Source organism: Zophobas morio, unplaced genomic scaffold (assembly GCF_036711695.1).
Source record: "Zophobas morio isolate AGI-343-1 ecotype UQ-CSIRO unplaced genomic scaffold, CSIRO_AGI_Zmor_V1 ptg000004l, whole genome shotgun sequence".
NCBI lineage: Eukaryota > Metazoa > Arthropoda > Insecta > Coleoptera > Tenebrionidae > Zophobas > Zophobas morio.
Genome location: NW_026972109.1, coordinates 3844416 through 3867021, shown reverse-complemented (window position 1 = coordinate 3867021; position 22606 = coordinate 3844416). Strand labels below are relative to the sequence as shown.

The following is a 22606-nucleotide window of genomic DNA, read 5'->3' as shown; positions in this document are numbered from 1 at the left end:
TTATTATTAGAAATGGAAAAAAAATCAAGGACTGGAGTAGTAAGGATCTTTATGTTATACACTATTGTATTTATATGATATCTACACTCAAATTATTTTCAACTATACAGAGTGTTTTCTTTTTAAAACGTAATCCACAATTTACCTTTGTTTTAGCGAAGCGAAGTTAATTTTTGTAATCCCGATGCGATATTGCCAGGTTGTTCCCATTTTTTTTTAATTTTTTAGTATTGTAAAGGTTAACAAGAAAATCACAATAGGGTTATTCTTAAAATTTCTCTCATAATATTTTATGTAGAGATAAATAAAGGATACTTTTTGTTGTTCTATAAATAAAACTGAATTTTAACATACAGGGTGTTTATAATGTTTTAAAAATTATTACAATTTTAAATAGAATTAATGATGAAATATAGGGTCATGTGGATTACTATTTTTTTCTGCAAGATAGCACAAGTACTTTTTAATAAGAATATCTTTTTTTCACATTCATTTCACAAAAAATTCGACAGTCGTCAGTCACAATACTCCCCTTATAAAAATAAGAAAAACAAGAAAATTAATTAAAATTTGGCTGGATACGGGCACATCATATTTTAAAACCAAAAGTGTCAAAAAAATGGAAACGTATCTCAAAAAATTCGTAATAGGGTTATTTTTTAAATTTGTCTTGCAATATTTTGAGGAGAGGGAGAAAAATGACAGAGAGGTATGGTTTCGGACGAAAAATTCGTTTCTTTTTAACTTTTAATTTTTTTTCTGTGACCCTAATGGTTTTATTTCTCACCAACTCTAATCTTCAATTTTCCCAGTATATTTATCAAACGATCTGGTCTTAAATCTCATTTTTCTAAAACAGTTATTGTTTTTCTTTATCGTCATTATGATCATCAAGGTGTGAGTTTTTACTGATATATACAATCTAAACTAAATCTTGTGTGGGACCATTTTTCACCTATTGTGTACAATTTTCTTCAGAGAGGTCTTCACAGAACACACTTTAATACAATATGGTCAAAAAAACAAATTAGAATTGGAAAGTTTAATTTTTATATGCTTATACAAAGACAGTTTTTGCGCTTTTTTCAAATATGTCCAAAATTTTTCATTTGGTACTATGACTAATAAATTATAACATTTCGGGGTAGTTCCCAGGTCGAGTGTCCCTCTCTTCCAATGACCCAATTGTCGAACCTGTCTCTCTCCATCCTGCCAACATCGTGCTTAACAAAAAATATTAAAAAATATCGGAAATACTTTCGCTGTGTAACTTAACCCCGGTTTATTTTTCCGCGCTCTCCTTAACCTCCCTAAGCAAAATTTTTTAATCAGCTTATTCTTTGGGACATGGAATTTTCATCAATCCGGACATCAAACGAATACCGGAGCACATACTTAAAACTTCACATAACACAAATACGTCGATACCCCAAACAATAAATAAATAATGACCCATTACACGCTTCCTCAACGGTCCTTAACTATTCATGTTATTAATGGCCTGTGCTATAATTAAATTCCATAATTCTCGGTGAAACTGCAAATTCGAACTTTCACTTAACCATCCAGGAAATAGAAAAAAGGCTTTTACTACGAGGAACGTCTTCGTACGAATCATTGACCACCACTGTCAAGGCAATCCCCGACCGGCACCTCCGGGACCAGAATCAATCAGTTGCAGTGTTGCAAAAGCGTGTTGAAATTTCGCGTTGTATAACTTTGTTATTGTCCGCTCGCATTGTACAAATAATCACTTTCTATGCAGTTAACGCACTAAAGTGATTTGTTTTCGTCGGCACGTCGTGAATTATGGCGCGTTGTTTCGGAGCAGCCCTGTATATGCGAAACGGGAACTACCGTTGATTAACGGACGACTTTATGTAACAAAAATTGCAAAAATCGCATCGATAACGGTACGATACGGTGCACCGATATTGCGTAATTATTTGGTAATAAGTACATGTGGACAACTGTTATTGCAGGAAGTTCGTAAGTTCTTGGTAATTCGTGCTGTAATTGACCCGAATCTTATTCGGACTTTGGCAATAACCATTGAATTGATCTCCCATATGGGATAATGGCGTCGTTAAGGCAATTATGGGCAGCCGAAAAGTGCGAGATTTCTTCCTTGAAAAAGTTGCATGGTGGAGGTCGATGTGTGTTGTGGTCGGACTTAAATGGGTTATTTTTTTGTGCGCTGGTACGGTATGAGCATTCATGGGAAATGCTATTAAAGTAACGCGAATTTGCTGTAATAGAGTTGTTACGTAAATTGTTACGAAACGTTGGTTTTTCAAAATAGTTTAGGTTTGTGTTGAATTTAAATGACGATGCGTTTTTCAAAACTGTGGTAGGTGGAATTATGCAAATGATGACAGGCTGGTTGGTGGTATTTATGTTCCGTGTTTTTATGGCTGGTTTTGTTTGTCGTAGGTGGTTTTTGCAATAACGGGATGATCTTAAGGTGATTATACCGGATGGTCTACAAAAATGTACAAGCGGTGCTAAATTTGAATTATTATTATTCATTTTTAACAATTTTAATGTCTTATTGGATATTATTCTAGTTTACTTCTCAAGTGTAAGCTAGTGTTTATTTTTTTTTTAATTTTAAAAATCTCGAACATCCGAGTGTTTAGAGTTTGAAAGAATCTTTCGGGGCCTCTTGTGTCATATTTTTGAAAGAATTTCAAAAATCTTGAAGATACCTGTTGTATTGTGTTTGAAATATATATTCTGAAAGAATCTTGGGGCCCTCTAGTGTTTTTTCTTAAAGAATCGTAGTGTTACTTGTTTCGTTTTTGAAAAAAAATGAAAAATCTTAAGGGTCCCTTTCGGATTTTTTTTGGAAAGATTCTGTAAAATCTTTGGCACCGCAGTTGTATCGTTTTTGAAAGAATCTTTGGAGTCTCTTCAGGCTTTTTTGAAAAGAATTCGGGAAATTCGAGATCTCCTACTGTGTTGTTTTTAAAAGAATTTGAAAATTTTCAGGGATCTCTGTTTTGTTGTTCTTGAAAGAGTCTAAAAGAATCTTAGGGGTGGGTTCCTGTCGATTTTTTTTTCTGAAAAGAATTTCAAAAAGGGACCTCTGTTGCGTTGCTTTTGAAATACATATATGTTTTTTTTTCCAAGTATGAAGATCGTTTGTTTCGTTTTCTCAGATTTCCCCACTGTTTTTTTTTTTTGGAAAAAAACTGACGAGGAACCCTATTGCATTTTTTTTTAAATTTGAAAGAATCTTAAGGGTCCCTTTTGCTTTGTTTTTGAAAGAATCGGAAAGAATCTTAGAAGTCCCCTATTTAGAAGTCTATTTTTGGAAATAATTTGAAAAATATTGGGACCCCGGTTCTTTTGTTTTAGAAAAAGTCTACAAGAATCTCAGGGATCCCTTCCGTTTCAAAAACTTCGAAAAGCCCTATTTGTTGTTTTTGAAATTATTTGAAAAAATATTAGGAGTTCCTTCTATTTTATTTTTTTGGGAAAACATGTGAAAAATCTAGGAGAGCCCTATCGTGTGGTTTGTGAAAGCTCCTATAACAATCTTTGGGATTTCTTCCGATTTTTTTGGAAATAATTTGAAAAATCTTGAGGACCGCTGATGTGTTGCTTTTGAAAGAATCTAAAAGAATCTTTGAGGTCCCTTAAGGTTTTTCTTTTTGAAGGGATTCGTAAAACTCAAAGACCCTAATTGTATTGTTATTGAAAGAATTTGAAAGAATTTTAGAGGTCCTTTCAGGGAATTTTTGGAAATAATCTATAAAATCTAGGGGACCGCTGTTGCTTTTTTGAAAAGACTCTGAAAAATCTTGGGAATGTCTGTTGTGTTGTTTTTGAAAGAATCTGAAAGAATCCTCGGGGACCCTTACGGTTTTTTCTTTTGAATGGATTCGGGAAATCTTGAGGACCCCTATTGTGTAGTTTTTGAAAGAATCTTTAGGCCTCCTTCTGGAATTTTTTGGAAAGAATTTGAAAGAATTTTTGGTGTCCTTCCGTTTTTTTTTTTTGAAAAGAATTCGGAAAATCTCGATGATCCCTATTATGTTGTTTTCGAAATAGTCTGAAAGAACCTTAGGGATATGTTCTAGAGTTTTTAGAATGGATATGAAAAATCTCGAGAACCACTATTGTGTTGTTTTTGAAAGAATCTGAAATAATTTTTGGGGTCCCTTACGATTTTTCCTTTTGCAAGATTCTGGAAATCTTAAGGACCCCTACTATGTTGTTTTTTAAAGAATTTGAAAGAATCGTAGGGGTCCCTTCTGGAATTTTTTGGAACGAATCTGAAAGAATTTTTGGTGTCATTTCCGGTTTTTTTTTCTGAAAAGAATTCGAAAAATCTTGATTATCCTATTATGCTGTTTTTGAAAGAGTCTAAAACAATTTTCAGAGTCCTTTCCGATTGTTTTTGGAAATTTTTTTAAAAATCTCGGGAACCCGTGTTGTATTTATTGTTTTTGAAATAATCTGAAAGAATCTTAGGGATCTTTTCTAGAGTTTTTAGAAAGAATTTGAAGAATCTCGGGGACCGTTGTTGTCCTGTTTTTGAAAGAATTTGAAAGGATCTTAGGCGACCCTTCCGGATTTTTTTTTTTTTTGAAAGAATCTGAAAAATCTCGAGGACCGCTGCTGCGTTACTTTTGAAAGAATCTGAAGGAATCTTTGAGGTCCCTTATGGTTTTCCTTTTTGAAAGGATTAGGACGATTTTGAGGACCCCTTTGTATTGTTATTGAAAGAATTTCAAAGAATCTTAGGGACTCCATTTTGGAATTTTTTGAAAAGAATCTTTTGCGTCCTTTTCGTTTTTTTTTAAAGAATTCGGAAAATCTCGAGGATGCGTTGTTTTTGAAAGAGTCTAAAAGAATTTTAAGAGTCCCTTCTGATTTTTTTGGGAAGAATCTAAAAAAATCTCGAGGACCTCTACTGTGTTCCTTTTGAAAGAATTTGAACGAATCTTCGGGGACCTTTATGGTTTTTCCTTTTGAAAGGATGCGGGAAATCTTGAGGACCCCTACTGTGTTGTTTTTGAAAGAATCTTTAGGCCCCCTTTCGGAATTTTTTGGAAAAAATTTGAAAGAATTCTTGGTGTCCTTTCCGTTTTTTTTTGAAAAGAATTCGGAAAATCTCGATGATCCCTATTATGTTGTTTTCGAAATAGTCTGAAAGAACCTTAGGGATATGTTCTAGAGTTTTTAGAATGGATATGAAAAATCTCGAGAACCACTATTGTGTTGTTTTTGAAAGAATCTGAAATAATTTTTGGGGTCCCTTACGATTTTTCCTTTTGCAAGATTCTGGAAATCTTAAGGACCCCTACTATGTTGTTTTTTAAAGAATTTGAAAGAATCGTAGGGGTCCCTTCTGGAATTTTTTGGAACGAATCTGAAAGAATTTTTGGTGTCATTTCCGGTTTTTTTTCTGAAAAGAATTCGAAAAATCTTGATTATCCTATTATGCTGTTTTTGAAAGAGTCTAAATCAATTTTCAGAGTTGTTTCCGATTGCTTTTGGAATTTTTTTTTAAATTTCGGGAACCCGTGTTGTATTTATTGTTTTTGAAATAGTCTGAAAGAATCTTAGGGATATCTTTTAGAGTTTTTAGAAAGAATATGAAGAATCTCAGGAACCGCTGTTGTCTTGTTTTTGAACGAATTTGAAAGGATCTTAGGGGACCCTTCTGGATTTTTTTTTGGAAAGAATTTGAAAAATCTCGAGGACCGCTGCTGCGTTATTTTTGAAAGAATCTGAAGGAATCTTTGAGGTCCCTTCTGGTTTTCCTTTTTGAAAGGATTAGGAAAATTTTGAGGACCCCTTTGTATTGTTATTGAAAGAAGTTGAAAGAATCTTAGGGGCTCCTTTTTGGAATTTTTTTAAAAGAATCTGAAAGTCTTTGGCGTCCTTTCCGTTTTTTTTTTGAAAAGAATTCGGAAAATCTCGGGGATCCCTATTGCGTTGTTTTGAAAGAGTGTATAAGAATCTTAAGGGTCTCTTCTGGATTTTTTGTAAAACATCTGAAAAATCTAGGTGACCACTGTTGTATTGTTTTTTAAAGATTCTGAAAGAATCTCTGGCGTCCCTTCCAGTTGTTTATTTTTTGAAAGAATTTGACAAATCTTGAACTGTCGTGTTTTTTTTTTAAGATTCTCAGATAATCTTAGCCCCCCTCAGCGTATTTTTTTAAGTATGTGGAAGAATCTTAGGGGTCCCTTTATTTTTGAAAGAATTTGAAAGAATCCTAGAGTCCCCTCCCGGATTTTTTTGGGAAGAATTTGAAAAATCTTGGGACTCTTGTTGGTTTGTATTAGCACAAAACTGGACTGTGTTTTTTTTGTAAAATATCTCAGAAATTTAGTAGACTCTATTATTGTTTTTGAAGGAACCTGAAAGAATCTCCAATTTTTTTTTGGAAAAAATTTGAGAAATCTCACTGTGGTGTTGTTTTTAAAAGAATATGAAAGAATCTTTAGGATCCATTACGGATTCTCTTTATGAAAGGATTCTGAAAATCTTGAGCACCCGTATAGTGTTGTTTTTGAAATAATTTGGAAGAATCTTAGGGGTCCCTTCTGGATTTTTTTGTAAAGAATTCGGAAAATCTCGATGATCCCTATTATGTTGTTTTCGAAATAGTCTGAAAGAACCTTAGGGATATGTTCTAGAGTTTTTAGAATGGATATGAAAAATCTCGAGAACCACTATTGTGTTGTTTTTGAAAGAATCTGAAATAATTTTTGGGGTGCCTTACGATTTTTCCTTTTGCAAGATTCTGGAAATCTTAAGGACCCCTACTATGTAGTTTTTTAAAGAATTTGAAAGAATCGTAGGAGTCCCCTCTGGAATTTTTTGGAACGAATCTGAAAGAATTTTTGGTGTCATTTCCGGTTTTTTTTCTGAAAAGAATTCGAAAAATCTTGATTATCCTATTATGCTGTTTTTGAAAGAGTCTAAATCAATTTTCAAAGTCCTTTCCGATTGCTTTTGGAATTTTTTTTTTAAATTTCGGGAACCCGTGTTGTATTTATTGTTTTTGAAATAGTCTGAAAGAATCTTAGGGATCTCTTTTAGAGTTTTTAGAAAGAATATGAAGAATCTCAGGAACCGCTGTTGTCTTGTTTTTGAACGAATTTGAAAGGATCTTAGGGGACCCTTCTGGATTTTTTTTGGAAAGAATCTGAAAAATCTCGAGGACCTCTGCTGCGTTATTTTTGAAAGAATCTGAAGGAATCTTTGAGGTCCCTTCTGGTTTTCCTTTTTGAAAGGATTAGGAAAATTTTGAGGACCCCTTTGTATTGTTATTGAAAGAAGTTGAAAGAATCTTAGGGGCTTCTTTTCGGAATTTTTTTAAAAGAATCTGAAAGAATCTTTGGCGTCCTTTCCGTTTTTTTTTTTGTTGAAAAGAATTCGGAAAATCTCGGGGATCCCTATTGCGTTGTTTTGAAAGAGTGTAAAAGAATCTTAAGGGTCCCTTCTGGATTTTTTGTAAAGAATCTGAAAAATCTGGGTGACCACTGTTGTATTGTTTTTTAAAGATTCTGAAAGAATCTCTGGCGTCCCTTCCAGTTGTTTATTTTTTGAAAGAATTTGACAAATCTTGAACTGTCGTGTTTTTTTTTAAGATTCTCAGATAATCTTAGCCCCCCTCAGCGTATTTTTTTAAGTATGTGGAAGAATCTTAGGGGTCCCTTTATTTTTGAAAGAATTTGAAAGAATCCTAGAGTCCCCTCCCGGATTTTTTTGGGAAGAATTTGAAAAATCTTGGGACTCTTGTTGGTTTGTATTAGCACAAAACTGGACTGTGTTTTTTTTTGTAAAATATCTCAGAAATTTAGTAGACTCTATTATTGATTTTGAAGGAACCTGAAAGAATCTCCAATTTTTTTTTGGAAAAAATTTGAGAAATCTCACTGTGATGTTGTTTTTAAAAGAATATGAAAGAATCTTTAGGGTCCTCGTTTTGAAAGGATTCTGAAATTCTTGACCACCCGTATAGCGTTGTTTTTGAAAGAATCTGAAAGAATTTTTGGGGTCCCTTCTGGATTTTTTTGGAAAGAATCTGAAAAATCTCTTGGACCATTGTTGTGTTGTTTTTGAAAGAATCTGAAAGAATCTTTCACGTCCCTTTCAGTTTTTTTTCTAAAGAAATTTTCGGGAACCCTTTTTGTGTTATTTTTTAAAGAGTCTAAAAAAAATCAATGGGATCCCACAAATTTTTTTTTTTTTGGAAAGAATTTGAAAAATCTAGGGGACCCTTGCTGTATTTTTTTTTAAACAATCTGAAAGAATCTTAGGGGTCCCTTACGGTTTTTCCTTTTCAAAGGATTCGGTAAATCTTGAGAATCCCTTTTGTGTTGTTTTTAAAAGAATCTCAAACAATTTTGGATTTTTTTGGAAAGAATCTGAAAAATCTCTCGGACCATTGTTGTGTTGTTTTTGAAAGAATTTGAAAGAATCTTTGGCGTCCCTTTCACTTTTTTTCCTAAAGAAATTTTCGGGATCTATTTTTGTGTTATTTTTTAAAGATTCTAAAAAAAATCTATGGGATCCCACCGATACTTTTTTTGGAAAGAATTTGAAAAATCTGGAGGACCCGTGCTGTATTTTTGCCGTCCTATACGTTTTTTTTTAAGAATTCGGAAATCTCGATAATCCCTATTATGTTGTTTTTGAAAGGATTGGAAAATTTTTGGGGACCCCTATTGTGTTGTTTTGAAAGAGTCTAAAACAAATTTCAGAGTTCTTGCCGATTGTTGAAATAATTTGAATGAATCTTGGAGGTCCCTTTTTGAAAGGATTCGGGAAATCTTGAAGACTCCTATTGTATTATTTTTGAAATGTGTTATTTTTCAAAGAATTTGAAAGAATCTTAGGGGTCCCTTCTGGAATTTTTTGGAAATCTGGAATCTGAAATAATTTTGGCGTCGTTTCCGCTGTTTTTTTTTTTGAAAAGAATTAGAAAAATCTCGATCTCTATTGTGTTGTTTTTGAAAGAATTTGGAAATTTTCGGGGACCCGTTTTGTATTATTTTTGAAATAATCTGAAAGAATCTTAGGGATTCCTCATAGATTTTTTGGAAAGAATATGAAAAATCTCAGGGACCGCTCTTGTGTTCTTTTTGAAATAATCTGAAAGAATCTTAGGGTTCCCTTCCGATTTTTTTGAAAATAATTTGAAAAGTCCCTATTGTTTTCGACATCATCTGAAATAATATTAAGGGTTCCTTCTGAATGTTGTTAGAAAGACCTCTGTTGGGTTTTTAGCAAAAATCTGAGTCTTAGGGGTGTCTTCCGATTTTTTTTGGAGATAATTTAAAAAATTTTGGGGACCTGTATTGTTTTGTTTTTGAAAGAGTGTAAAAAAAAATCTGAGGAGTCCCTTCCAATTTTTTTTTTTGAAAGATTTCGGAATTTGAAAAATCTCAGGGACGCTTATCGTGTTGTTTTTGACAGAATTTGAAAAGAATCTTAAGGGTCCCTTCTGGGTTCTTTTGGAAACAATTTGAAAAATCTCGAGGACCGCTGTTGTGTTGTTTTTGAAAGAATCTGAAAGATCTTTGTGGTCCCTTCCGGTTTTTTTTGAAAGATTTCGGAATATCTTGAGGACTCCTATTGTGTTGTTTTTGAAAAAGTCTAAAAGAATTTTCGGGGTTCCATCCGATTGTTTTTGAAAGATTCTCTGGGGTGTCTTTCAATTTTTTGGAAAGAATTTCAAAAGGTGGTCTTGTTGTTTTTGACATAATCTGAAAGGATTTTAGGGGCTGCTTCCGATTTTTTTGGAAACAATTGGAAAGGGGACCCCTATTGTTTCTGACATAATATGAAAGAATCTTAGGGGTTCCTTCTGAATGTTTTTAGAAAGAATCTGGAAAACTTTGGGGATCTCTGTTGTGTTTTTATGAAAAATCTGAGTCTTAGGGGTGTCTTCCGATTTTTTTTGGAGAGAATTTAAAAAATTTTGGGAACCTGTATTGTGTTGTTTTTGAAAGAGTGTAAAAAAATCTTAGGAGTCTCTTCCAATTTTTTTTTTGAAAGATTTCGGAATTTGAAAAATCTCAGGGACGCTTATTGTGTTGTTTTTGACAGAATTTGAAAAGAATCTTAAGGGTCCCTTCTGGAATTTTTTGGAAATCTGGAATCTGAAATAATTTTGGCGTCTTTTCCACTGTTTTTTTTTTTTGAAAAGAATTAGAAAAATCTCGATCTCTATTGTGTTGTTTTTGAAAGAATTTGAAAATTTTCGTGGATCCGTTTTGTATTATTTTTGAAATAATCTGAAAGAATCTTAGGGGTCCCTTCCGATTTTTTTGAAAAAAATTGAAAAGTTCCTATTGTTTTCGACAATATCTGAAAGAATATTAAAGGTTTCTTCTGAATGTTGTTAGAAAGATCTCTGTTGGGTTTTTATGAAAAATCTCAGGGACGCTTATTGTGTTGTTTTTGACAGAATTTGAAAAGAATCTTAAGGGTCCCTTCTGGAATTTTTTGGAAATCTGGAATCTGAAATAATTTTGGCGTCTTTTCCGCTGGTTTTTTTTGAAAAGAATTAGAAAAATCTCTATCTCTATTGTGTTGTTTTTGAAAGAATTTGAAAATTTTCGGGGACCCGTTTTGTATTATTTTTGAAATAATCTGAAAGAATCTTAGGGGTCCCTTCCGATTTTTTTGAAAAAAATTGAAAAGTCCCTATTGTTTTCGACAATATCTGAAAGAATATTAAAGGTTTCTTCTGAATGTTGTTAGAAAGATCTCTGTTGTGTTTTTATGAAAAATCTCAGGGACGCTTATTGTGTTGTTTTTGACAGAATTTGAAAAGAATCTTAAGGGTCCCTTCTGAGATCTGTTTGAAACAATTTGAAAAAACTCGAAGACCGCTGTTGTATTGTTTTTGAAACAATCTGAAAGAATCTTTGTGGTCCTTTCCGATTTGTTTTGAAAGATTTCGGAAAATCTTGAGGACCCCTATTGAGTTATTTTTGAAAATATCTAAAAGAATTTTCGGGGTTCCATCCGATTATTTTTGAAAGATTCTCTGGGGTCTCTTTCAATTTTTTGGAAAGAATTTCAAAAGGGGGTCTTGTTGTTTTTGACATAATCTGAAAGGATTTTAGGGGTTGCTTCCGATTTTTTTGGAAACAATTGGAAAGGGGACCCCTATTGTTTCTGACATAATATGAAAGAATCTTAGGGGTTCCTTCTGAATGTTTTTAGAAAGAATCTGGAAAACTTTGGGGATCTATGTTGTGTTTTTATGAAAAATCTGAGACTTAGGGGTGTCTTCCGATTTTTTTTGGAGAGAATTTAAAAAATTTTGGGGACCTGTATTGTGTTGTTTTTGAAAGAGTGTAAAAAAATCTTAGGAGTCTCTTCCAATTTTTTTTTTGAAAGATTTCGGAATTTGAAAAATCTCAGGGACGCTTATTGTGTTGTTTTTGACAGAATTTGAAAAGAACCTTAAGGGTCCCTTCTGGGATCTGTTTGAAACAATTTGAAAAATCTCGAGGACCGCTGTTGTGTTGTTTGTGAAAGAATCTGAAAGAATCTTTGAGGTCCCTTCCGATTTTTTTTGAAAGATTTCGGAAAATCTTGAGGACCCCTATTGTGTTGTTTTTGAAAAAGTCTAAAAGAATTTTAGGGGTTTCATCCGATTGTTTTTGAAAGATTCTCTAGGGTCTTTTCCAATTTTTTTAAAATAATTTGAAAAGAGAGTCCTGTTGCTTTTGACATAATCTGAAAGAATCTTAGGAGTTCCTTCCGATTTTTTTGGAAACAATTTGAAAAGGGACCCCTATTGTTTCAGACATAATCTGAAAGAATCTTTGGGGTTTCTTCTGAATGTTTTTAGAAAGAATCTGGAAAACTTCGGATATCTCTATTGTGTTGTTTTTAAAAGAATTTCAAAATTTTAGAGACCCCTGTTGTGTTGTTTTTGAAAGAGTCTAAAAAGAATCTTAGGGGTCCACTCCGATTTTTTTATAAAGAATTTGAAAATTCTCAGGAACGCTTATTGTGTTGTTTTTGAAAGAATTTGAAAATTTTTGGGGACTGCTGTTGTGTTTATTTTGAAAATGTTTTTGAAAGAGTTTGACAATATTCTTGTGTTTCGTTTTTAGAGGGTTTCAAAGAATATTGGGGCTCTTACTTATATCTGTTATTGTAAAATATAAATTTTTGCTTATCGAGTGTCTTAAAATTAGATCATTTTTGGATATTTTTTCACAAAAAAAGTGTCAATTTTAAATAATCCACAGTAAAATATAAAATAATCTCAGCATCCAGTTCAAAATCCATTTAGAGAAATATGAATAACTAAATCGTATTCATTGAACGGAAAATTAAAATTATTTCTGCTGAACGCAGAACCCGTTAACGTTGCATAACAGGCTGTACTCGTTTTATAAAACTTATAATAAACTAATTGCAACATCCAGTTATTTACTTCAACCCAGTTGAAAGGTTACAGTTACTCACTTTCGTTGTAAGCACCACATAAAATTAACACAGAACTATAATTTTATTTAACATTGGCACATTTCATCCGCTGTTGCAAAAACATTTGCTTTGGAAATTACGCAATATCTATAGTCTTCTTCTCGCTACACATTAGCACATCCTCAACTAGGTATTCACTCGAACTTGCGTACCCAATTTAGTGTCACAGGCGGAAAATTTAGCTTTTGGTTTTTAATTTTAAATATACGTTCGGTCTTTCGCTTGAGCGCTTTCATTCCAAAAATTTTCCCCAACTCAACCGTAAATGTGTACTGGAATGTTAATGCTACACATAACGAGTGGTTTTTGTCGACACAATCAATGTCTGAGTTACGAGTTTCACTCGCTGAATTATAGCAGTTAATTAAAATAATGAAATGATGACAATATAGTGACATTACGGTACGTGCTTTCATTGACAATTGTGTTAAGTATGACGATAATTACGCCCGGATTGAAAGGCAATTAGCATTCATATAACATTCTTTTACTTTGTTTTATTGTGCAGCCGTAGTGGTGATTATGAAGTGCACTAAATAGAGTAATTCCAGGTTGCACACATCTTCCGTTACATAAATTGACGGTCTAGCACCAGTTGATACAAGTGGTTAGTTCATTGTTAACGTTTTCTTTAGAATAATTTGGGCAAATATTGGCTGGAGCGTTTCAGTGTTGTGTTAAAATAATCTTGTTAATCAGTTCGGCAACGATACTAATTTTATGTCTGCAAAGAAAGGAGATTGTGCGGCTAATTTTGATCCAGTTCCAATTAGCGCAAGCTAATTATAATTTTAAATTAATATCAATAAGTATGAAAGTAATAATAACCCAATTTGATGATTGTTAAATAGTATCACCTTGAATTCGAGTCCAGTTTACCGTCTACAGAGCTTTAATGTTTTTCGAGACGACTTTCTACTTTGAAAAAAAAACCTCTGAGGAGACGAATAGCGCGGAGAGGTCAGTTTGAAAGTTGTTTCATTCAACGAACACTGATATTAATTCAGTTGCTACAAAAAAACGGAATCTCTCCACTAAATGACTTTCTTGGCCATAAAATAAAAAAAAAACGCTATTAAAAACTGCAAAAATTAGAGGTTCCTAAGCTTTATTTTGCGTTAGCGCTTTTATCGATGTTGATTTCCTACGTACGTTAAAACTGTTGCAAACTTAAAAAAACAAATTCCAAACCCAAACCTTCTCGATGTCGTGCGACTGTATCTGATCCATATTCGAACCATTCAATTTGCTTATTGAATCGAAACAGTTTCTTAACGTTACTGCATGTCGAATCATCAAGAAAGCTAAACCCGGTTCTAACAAGAAGTAAATAAGCGAAAACCATCTTTGCACAGTATAACGAGAATTCCCCTTTCATCGCCGGTTATTTCTGCATTTATTCGCAGCACATCACATTTACACGCATCATAAACTCATACGGTTTCACTTTCGTTAACAGGCCATTCATTACCGAAAATTGAGCACCGAGGAGAGAGTGAGGGTGCAAGAGACCTCAGAGAAACACTCTAACGGGTTCGCGTTACGGCTAATCGAACAGCTGCCAATGTGGGTCATAGGTCGTGGTGGCTCTCTAAGAAGAGGACACCGAACAGCGCGAGTTTTATTGCTACTTCAGCAGACGGTGAATGCACAATGTGTAGGTCGAGAGTGTGTTTCAAGGTCATGGGATCGGTCCCCGAGCGACTTTTTTCAGGTGGTGCATAGGGCTGCGGTGTAACTGATCGTGAGTTGGTGGTAATATTGGAAATTAGAAAGGTGTCGTCTTCCAAGAAATCTGATCATGAGTGGAAGGTTGTTGATACCAAAATCGGAAACTGTTAGACAAATCCAGGTTGGAGTGGTGTTATTTTCGCCGAAATGTGACGCATTTTTATAAAATTTTCATAAACGCGTTTTATTGCTTGAATGCACATTTGAGTCGCAGTTTCATTTATCAATAATTATGAATATCGGATATTGCTAACGCGTGGAAAATTATTCTTGAGAGCTTGCAGTCATCAATAAAACGAATGATGTTTTGAAAAGACTTAGAGTAATGGTATTACGGCCTTGTACATTACGCTGCGAAAGTGTGATAACCAGCGATATTTTATTCAAGTGACAATCTACGGTTGCGCAAACTTCATTTGGTTAATTGTTTAGTTCTGGTATTTAACCAGGATGGGTGTTGTCTTCGTCACGTTTAGATTCTTTACACAGTTAATTTGTATCCAAGGACACGTATTTCAAAGTGTTTTGAGTGAAATACCTGCAACTTAACGGCCATGCTTAGTCTACAAGACTAACGTTGGTATTTGAAAAAAAGAACTTTCTCACTACTGTTTTTACATATATATCATACACCAAGTAGGCATTTATTTTCCTTAATTTGTTTTCCTCTTAGTGAATCTTTCGTTCTCCGCAAGTCTGTTAAGCTTTCGTAATCCTGATGCTGAGACCCAAAAGATTATTTTACATTCTTAAAAAAAAAACTAGCGGATTCCTAAAATCTTTTAAACTCTTGCAAAACAAACACTAGGGGCCTTTATTCCTCTATCAGTCTTAAAAAGGACACAAAAGTTCCCAGAGTCTTTTATTTAAACTCTTTAAAAAAATCAGAAGCCTCGAAGTTTTTTCAAATTTAAAGAGTCCCCGAGATTCTTTCAGATTGTCTTAAAAATAAGATAGGGAACCTTTAAGATTGTTTCAAACTTTTTCAATAAATAAAACGCCAAGTACCTCTACGATTCTTACACATTCTTAAAAAAGAGATTAGGAGCAATGCCGTCAAACTCTTTAAGAACATTTGGTATCTTCAAGATTTTTTACGTTCTTTAAAATAAAACACTCGGAGATTTACAGATTCTTTCAAACTCTTAAAGAATGTGTGAATCTAGCAATTTAGGAATTGTGGACTGATTACATACGCCCCTGTAGTTTTCAATTTTATCATATTGGTTCGTTCTAGAGTAGATATAGTCTTTGCCATTTCTATTGAAACACCACTTGTTAATCGTAAATTTGGCAACGTTCATATTCAGACGATTTTCTAACTAAAAGCCGTTGTCAATCAACCGAAACCTGTAACCAATTGCTAAATTTTAAGCAAAATCAACAGGTGGTGTTTCAATAGAAATGGCAAAGACAATACAGTTTTTTAAAACTACGCTTGGCACCCCATCGGGACCAGGACTACATGACGACTTTAAGTTGCATATAAGATTAAAAATATCTGAAACAGAAAATGTATTTAGTAAAATTTCGAAAATTTCTTTGAAAATTAATCGAAAATTTGTCGTACTTTGCATAGATTTGTAGTTTTCAAAGGACGATTCTGGAAAAACTATTGGAGTTATGTACTTAGTGAAATTTCGAAAATTTCGTTGAAAATTGGTCGAAAATTGGTCGAAAATTGATCGTATTTTGCATAGATTTGTACTTTTCGAAGGACGATTCTAGAAAAACCGTTGGAGGTATCGAAGAAATGAAAGCGGGAGTGACTTCTGCGGTCCGAAATCTACAAGATAATGTATTTAGTGAAATTTCGAAAATTTCGTTGAAAATTGGTCGAAAATTGATCGTATTTTGCATAGATTTGTACTTTTCAAAGCACGATTATAGAAAAACCATTGGAGTTATTGCAGAAATGAAAGCTGGAGTGACTTCTGAGGTCCGAAATCTACAAGAACATGTATTTAGTGAAATTTCAAAAATTTCGTTGAAAATTGGTCGAAAATTGGTAGTATTTTGCATAGATTTGTACTTTTCAGAGCAGGATTATAGAAAAACCATTGGAGTTATCGCAGAAATGAAAGCGGGAGTGACTTCTGCGGTCCGAAATCTACAAGATAATGTATTTAGTGAAATTTCGAAAATTTCGTTGAAAATTGGTCGAAAATTGATCGTATTTGCATAGATTTGTACTTTTCAAAGCACGATTATAGAAAAACCATTGGAGTTATCGCAGAAATGAAAGCTGGAGTGACTTCTGCGGTCCGAAATCTGCAAGAACATGTATTTAGTGAAATTTCGAAAATTTCGTTGAAAATTGGTCGAAAATTGGTCGTATTTTGCATAGATTTGTACTATTCAAAGCACGATTCTGGAAAAACCATTGGAGTTATCGAAGAAATGAAAGCGGGAGTGACTTCTGCGGTCCGAAATCTACAAGATAATGTATTTAGTGAAATTTCAAAAATTTCGTTGAAAATTGGTCGAAAATTGATCGTATTTTGCATAGATTTGCACTTTCCAAAGGACGATTCTAGAAAAACCGTTGGAGGTATCGAAGAAATGAAAGCGGGAGTGACTTCTGCGGCCAGAAATCTACAAGAAAATGTATTTAGTGAACTTTCGAAAATTTCGTTGAAAATTGGTCGAACATTGGTCATATTTTGCATAGATTTGTACTATTCAAAGCACGATTCTGGAAAAACCATTGGAGTTATCGAAGAAACTTTCTCATTCTGAAAAAACTAGAGGTCCCAAGATTACTTAAAACTTTCTTCAATTTTAAATTTAAAAAACATACACTTGGTGCCCTCAAGATTCTTCTACGCTTTTTAAAAAAAAATACTCAGGGCTTCTTAGATTTTTTCAAAGTTTTTCAAAAATAAAACAGCAAGGACCTCCAAGATAAAAAAATCATTAAGGCCTCGTAAGATTCTTTCAGATTCTTAAAAAGACACTAAAGCCCTATAAAAATTAGCCGAACTCTTTTAAAAACTCACAAGCCCTTAAGATTTTCTCAAATTGAAAAAAAAAGCACTAGAGACCTCTAAGATCCTACCATATTCTTTTAAAAATAAAACAGGAGATCTTTAAGTTTCTTTCAAACTTTAAAAAAATAAAACACTACGGGTCCGTTCGATTTTTTCGCATTTTTAAAAAACCTCTAGGGACATTAAGATTCATTCAAACTCGAACAACAAACACCGGAAACTCCAAAAACACTTGGGACCTTTCAGATCTTTTACATTCTTAAAAAAAGACACTAGAGGCTCCCACAATTCCTTCAAACTCTTTAAAAATACCCTGGACCCTCAAAATTCTTCTACGTTCTTTAAAATAAGACACTCGGAGCTCCTCAGATACTCTCCAATTAAGACTGGAGATTCCCAAGGTTTCTTCAAACTCTTAAAAAAAAACACCAGGAGCTCCTAAGATTTCTTCGATTTCAAATTTAAAAGACATGGAATCGGGTCCCCCAAGATTATTCTATATTCTTAAAAAAAGACACTCGGCGATCCCTAGATTGTTTCAAACTTATTCAAAAACAAAGGACCACCAAGATAAAAAAGACTCTAGAGGTCCATTATATCCTTTCTGATTCTTAAAAAAGACACTAAAACCCTCCAAAATCTCAAAAAAAGTTAGAAGCCCTCAAGATGTTTTCAAATTTAAAAAGAAAATAGGTATCCAAAAGATTTTTTCACGTTCTTTTAAGATCTTTTCGCGTTCTTTTAAAATCTTCTCTGGTTCTCAAAATATACATTAGAGGCCCCCAAGTATCCTTCAAATTCTTAAAAAAGCATCAGGAGCCCCCAAGATTCTGTTTTAAAAGACGTACAATCGGGTCCTCCAAGATTCTTCTACATTCTTAAAAAAAAGACACTCGGAGATCTCTAGATTGTATCAAAGTTTTTCAAAAATAAAGCACCAACGAACACCAAGATAGAAATGACGCTAGGGGTCCGTAAGATACTTTTTGATTCTTAAAAAATACACTAAAACCCTGCAAGAGTCTTGCGAACTCTTAAAAAAAAATAGAAGCCCTCAAGATGTTTCCAAATTTAAAAAGACTGTAGGGACCCAAAAGATTTTTTCACATTCTTTTAAGATCTTTTCACGTTCTTTTAAGATCTTCTTCCGTTCTCAAAAAATACACTAGAAGTCCCCAAGTTTCCTTCAAAGTCTTAAAAAAACCAGCAAGAGCCCCGACACCGACACCAACACCGACACCAACACCGACACCGACACCGAATTCTAGCTCGAACTCAACAATCGACATCCTGTTCCGGTGCGCGTCGTATACGTGTTCTATAATAGGAAAAGAAAGGAGTTAAAACTCCAAAAAGACACTAGAAACTCCAAGATCTTTCCTCATTCTTCAAAGGTCTCCTCGCATTCTCAAAAAAGACGCTACAGCTTCCAAGATTCCTTCAAACTCTTTAAAATCATTCGGGATCCTCCAGATTCTTCTACGGATTTTAAAATGAAACACTCGGAGCTCCTTAGATTCTTTCAAACATTTTGAGAACAAAATACAGAATTCTCCAGATAAAAAAGACACTAGGGGTCCGTCAGATCCTTTCTCATACTTACGCATGACAGTAAAGCCCTACAAGAGTCTTTCAAACTCTTAAAAAAAAAACAAGATCCCTCAAGATGTTTTTAAATTTAAAAAAGACATTAGGGACCCAAAAGATCTTTTCACATTCTTTTAAGATTTTTCACGTTCCTTTAAGATCTTCTCTTGTTTTCAAAAATACACTAGGGGCCCCCAAGTTTCCTTCAAAGTCTTAAAAAAGCATTAAGAGCCCCGATACCGACACCAACACCGACACCGACACCGAATTCTAGCTCGAACTCAACAATCGACATCCTGTTCCGGTGCGCGTCGTATACGTGTTCTATAATAGGAAAAGAAAGGAGTTAAAACTCCAAAAAGACACTAGAAACTCCAAGATCTTTCCTCATTCTTCAAAGGTCTCCTCGCATTCTCAAAAAAGACGCTACAGCTTCCAAGATTCCTTCAAACTCTTTAAAATCATTCGGGATCCTCCAGATTCTTCTACGGATTTTAAAATGAAACACTCGGAGCTCCTTAGATTCTTTCAAACATTTTGAGAACAAAATACAGAATTCTCCAGATAAAAAAGACACTAGGGGTCCGTCAGATCCTTTCTCATACTTACGCATGACAGTAAAGCCCTACAAGAGTCTTTCAAACTCTTAAAAAAAAAACAAGATCCCTCAAGATGTTTTTAAATTTAAAAAAGACATTAGGGACCCAAAAGATCTTTTCACATTCTTTTAAGATTTTTCACGTTCCTTTAAGATCTTCTCTTGTTTTCAAAAATACACTAGGGGCCCCCAAGTTTCCTTCAAAGTCTTAAAAAAGCACTAAGAGCCCCGACACCGACACCAACACCGACACCGACACCGAATTCTAGCTCGAACTCAACAATTGACATCCTGTTCCGGTGCGCGTCGTATACGTGTTCTATAATAGGAAAAGAAAGGAGTTAAAACTCCAAAAAGACACTAGAGACTCCAAGATCTTTCCTCATTCTTCAAAGATCTCCTCGCATTCTCAAAAAAGACGCTACAGCTTCCAAGATTCCTTCAAACTCTTTAAAATCATTCGGGATCCTCCAGATTCTTCTACGGATTTTAAAATGAAACACTCGGAGCTCCTTAGATTCTTTCAAACATTTTGAGAACAAAATACAGAATTCTCCAGATAAAAAAGACACTAGGGGTCCGTCAGATCCTTTCTCATACTTACGCATGACAGTAAAGCCCTACAAGAGTCCTTCAAACTCTTAAAAAAAAAACAAGATCCCTCAAGATGTTTTTAAATTTAAAAAAGACATTAGGGACCCAAAAGATCTTTTCACATTCTTTTAAGATTTTTCACGTTCCTTTAAGATCTTCTCTTGTTTTCAAAAATACACTAGGGGCCCCCAAGTTTCCTTCAAAGTCTTAAAAAAGCATTAAGAGCCCCGACACCGACACCAACACCGACACCGACACCGAATTCTAGCTCGAACTCAACAATCGACATCCTGTTCCGGTGCGCGTCGTATACGTGTTCTATAATAGGAAAAGAAAGGAGTTAAAACTCCAAAAAGACACTAGAGACTCCAAGATCTTTCCTCATTCTTCAAAGATCTCCTCGCATTCTCAAAAAAGACGCTACAGCTTCCAAGATTCCTTCAAACTCTTTAAAATCATTCGGGACCCTCAAGATTTTTCTACGGTCTTTAAAATAAAATACTCGGAGCTTCTTAGATTCTTTCAAACTCTTTGAAAATAAAATACCAGAATCCTCAAGACAAAAAAGACATTAGGGGTCCGTCAGATCCTTTGTCATACTCAAACAAGACAATAAAGCCCTAGAAGAGTCCTTCAAACTCTTAAAAAAAAGCGAAACCACTGAAGATGTTTTTAAATATAAAAAGACACTAGAGACTCCAAAATCTTTTCTCATTTTTTAAAAATCTTCTCGCAATCTCGAAAAAGACACTAAGGCTTCTACAGTTCCTTCAAACTCTTTAAAAACATTTACGACCCTCAAGACTCTTCTACGTTCTAAAATACGACACTCGAAGCTCCTTAGATCCTTTCAAACTTTTTAGAAATAAAATATCAGGTTCCTCAAGATAAAAGAGATACAGAGATTCTTTCTGATTCTTAAAAAAGACTCTAAAGCCCTATAAGAGTCTTTAGAACTTTTAAAAAAAATCAAAAGCGCTCGAGATTTTTTCAGATCTTGAAAAGAGATCAGAAACATCCAAGATCCTACCCCATTCTTTTAAAATAAGGTAGGGAATACCTTTAGATTTTTTCAAACTTTTTCAAAAATAAAGTACTACGGGTCCTTACGATTCTCTCATTCCTTGGCGCTCCCTAGGATCTTTTAAACTCAGGACCCCCAAAATAAAAAAGACACTAGGGGTCGGTAAGATTTTTTTCTAATTCTCAAACAAGACATTGAAAACCTATAAGAGTTTTTCGAACTGGGGTCGGTAAGATTTTTTCTAATTCTAAAACAAGACATTGAAAACCTATAAGAGTTTTTCGAAGTCTTTAAAAAATTTAGAAGCTTTCAAACAGTTTTCAAATTAAAAAAACATTTGGGAATAATATTACTCCATATGATAAAAAACCTTGAAAATAAGTTTTTGTTAACATTTATAGTAGCTTCTAAATTAAAATATCTTGAATTTCTCGTGTTTTATACGGTACATATAACCGTAAAAAAGTAATTGTATAAATTTGTTCACACTCGCCTTTTATTATTTTTGAGATTTCATATCCATTTACAGCCGTCAGGCAAACAATTTTTGGATTTTCATTCAGTAAATTTCGGGATGCCTGTGTTTTATTACCGACTGAGATTTTATTTTCACTTGTAAAAAATATTTATTAAAAAAACCTTCCGACGTTGTAAATTAATTAACAAATGACAATTTTTAACTGTTTTAACGATCATTCGTGAAAACAAAATCTCGGACCGTTATAATAATTCAGCAAAAGTTGTGCATTTCCGGTCCATTTTCGTTGTGCTTTTTAATTAGTGTAGCAATTCGCGAATTTTTCCACTGATAATCTCTTCCTGCGAATTCTTATGCAACAGCACTAGAACGGTGCCGTCTTCCCAAACCTGACTCATAATCGTACTCATATGAAGTGAAATTTGTGAAATGTATCAAATAATAAAGTAGTACGTGGTCGTTTAGCACCTTTGCACGTTCACTTCTTGTCCGATGACTCGTCACGAAAAGAAATTTGCCCCGCCGAACTCCGACTAAAATTTGTCTTTGTTGCAGGTGGGACTTAATCGCTGTGAAGAGGATCCTCGTGTTTGGGTGTAGTGTAATGTGACGGGACTCTAGTGGTTGTTTAAATCTAGACCAATGGTTGTGAAAAACTTTTGTGATGAACGATGCCGTCCTACATGTACGTTCAGACATGTGTGTGGGTTCTGATCGGATTTTTTTGCACCGGTAAGTGAAACTAGACCACACGAACGCCTAATCGCGAGGAAGTAGTTTTCGACGTTTCGCTAATTGCGGCTTTTAATGAAAAAAGTACAAATAGAAACCTTTGGCTCAATTATTGGAAGTGAATAAATTGAGTAAAAGAACGGCTAAAAGGTTTCCGATTAATGGCTCGGTAATAATGTTCGGGGTGTCAGGTTTTCGTTCTTGGGATAGAAATTTCGTATGGTGAATACTTAAAAGGCGTACGAGGCGTTTTCTGGCGAAATGTCAAGTCTGTGGGAGGAAAAGTGTGAGCGGAGCTTAAGGAGGGTTGTAAATTAAAAAAAAAATGTCGTATTATCCGGAGTTTTGAATTTCAACTTAAAGTTTTTTTGACTTTCATGTGGTTACAC

At 34.1% G+C, this 22606-nt stretch overlaps 1 protein-coding gene across 1 annotated transcript in view; it reads left to right on the top strand.

Moving 5' to 3' along the window:
- LOC135137772 (uncharacterized) overlaps positions 1–22606 on the top strand; it is a 58472-nt gene that overhangs the window by 5679 nt on the left and 30187 nt on the right. The window contains exon 2 of the mRNA XM_064067509.1: positions 22041–22217. Within this exon, the coding sequence (XP_063923579.1) occupies positions 22157–22217 (61 nt within the window). The 5' untranslated portion in view covers positions 22041–22156. The remainder of the gene's footprint in view (positions 1–22040; positions 22218–22606) is intronic.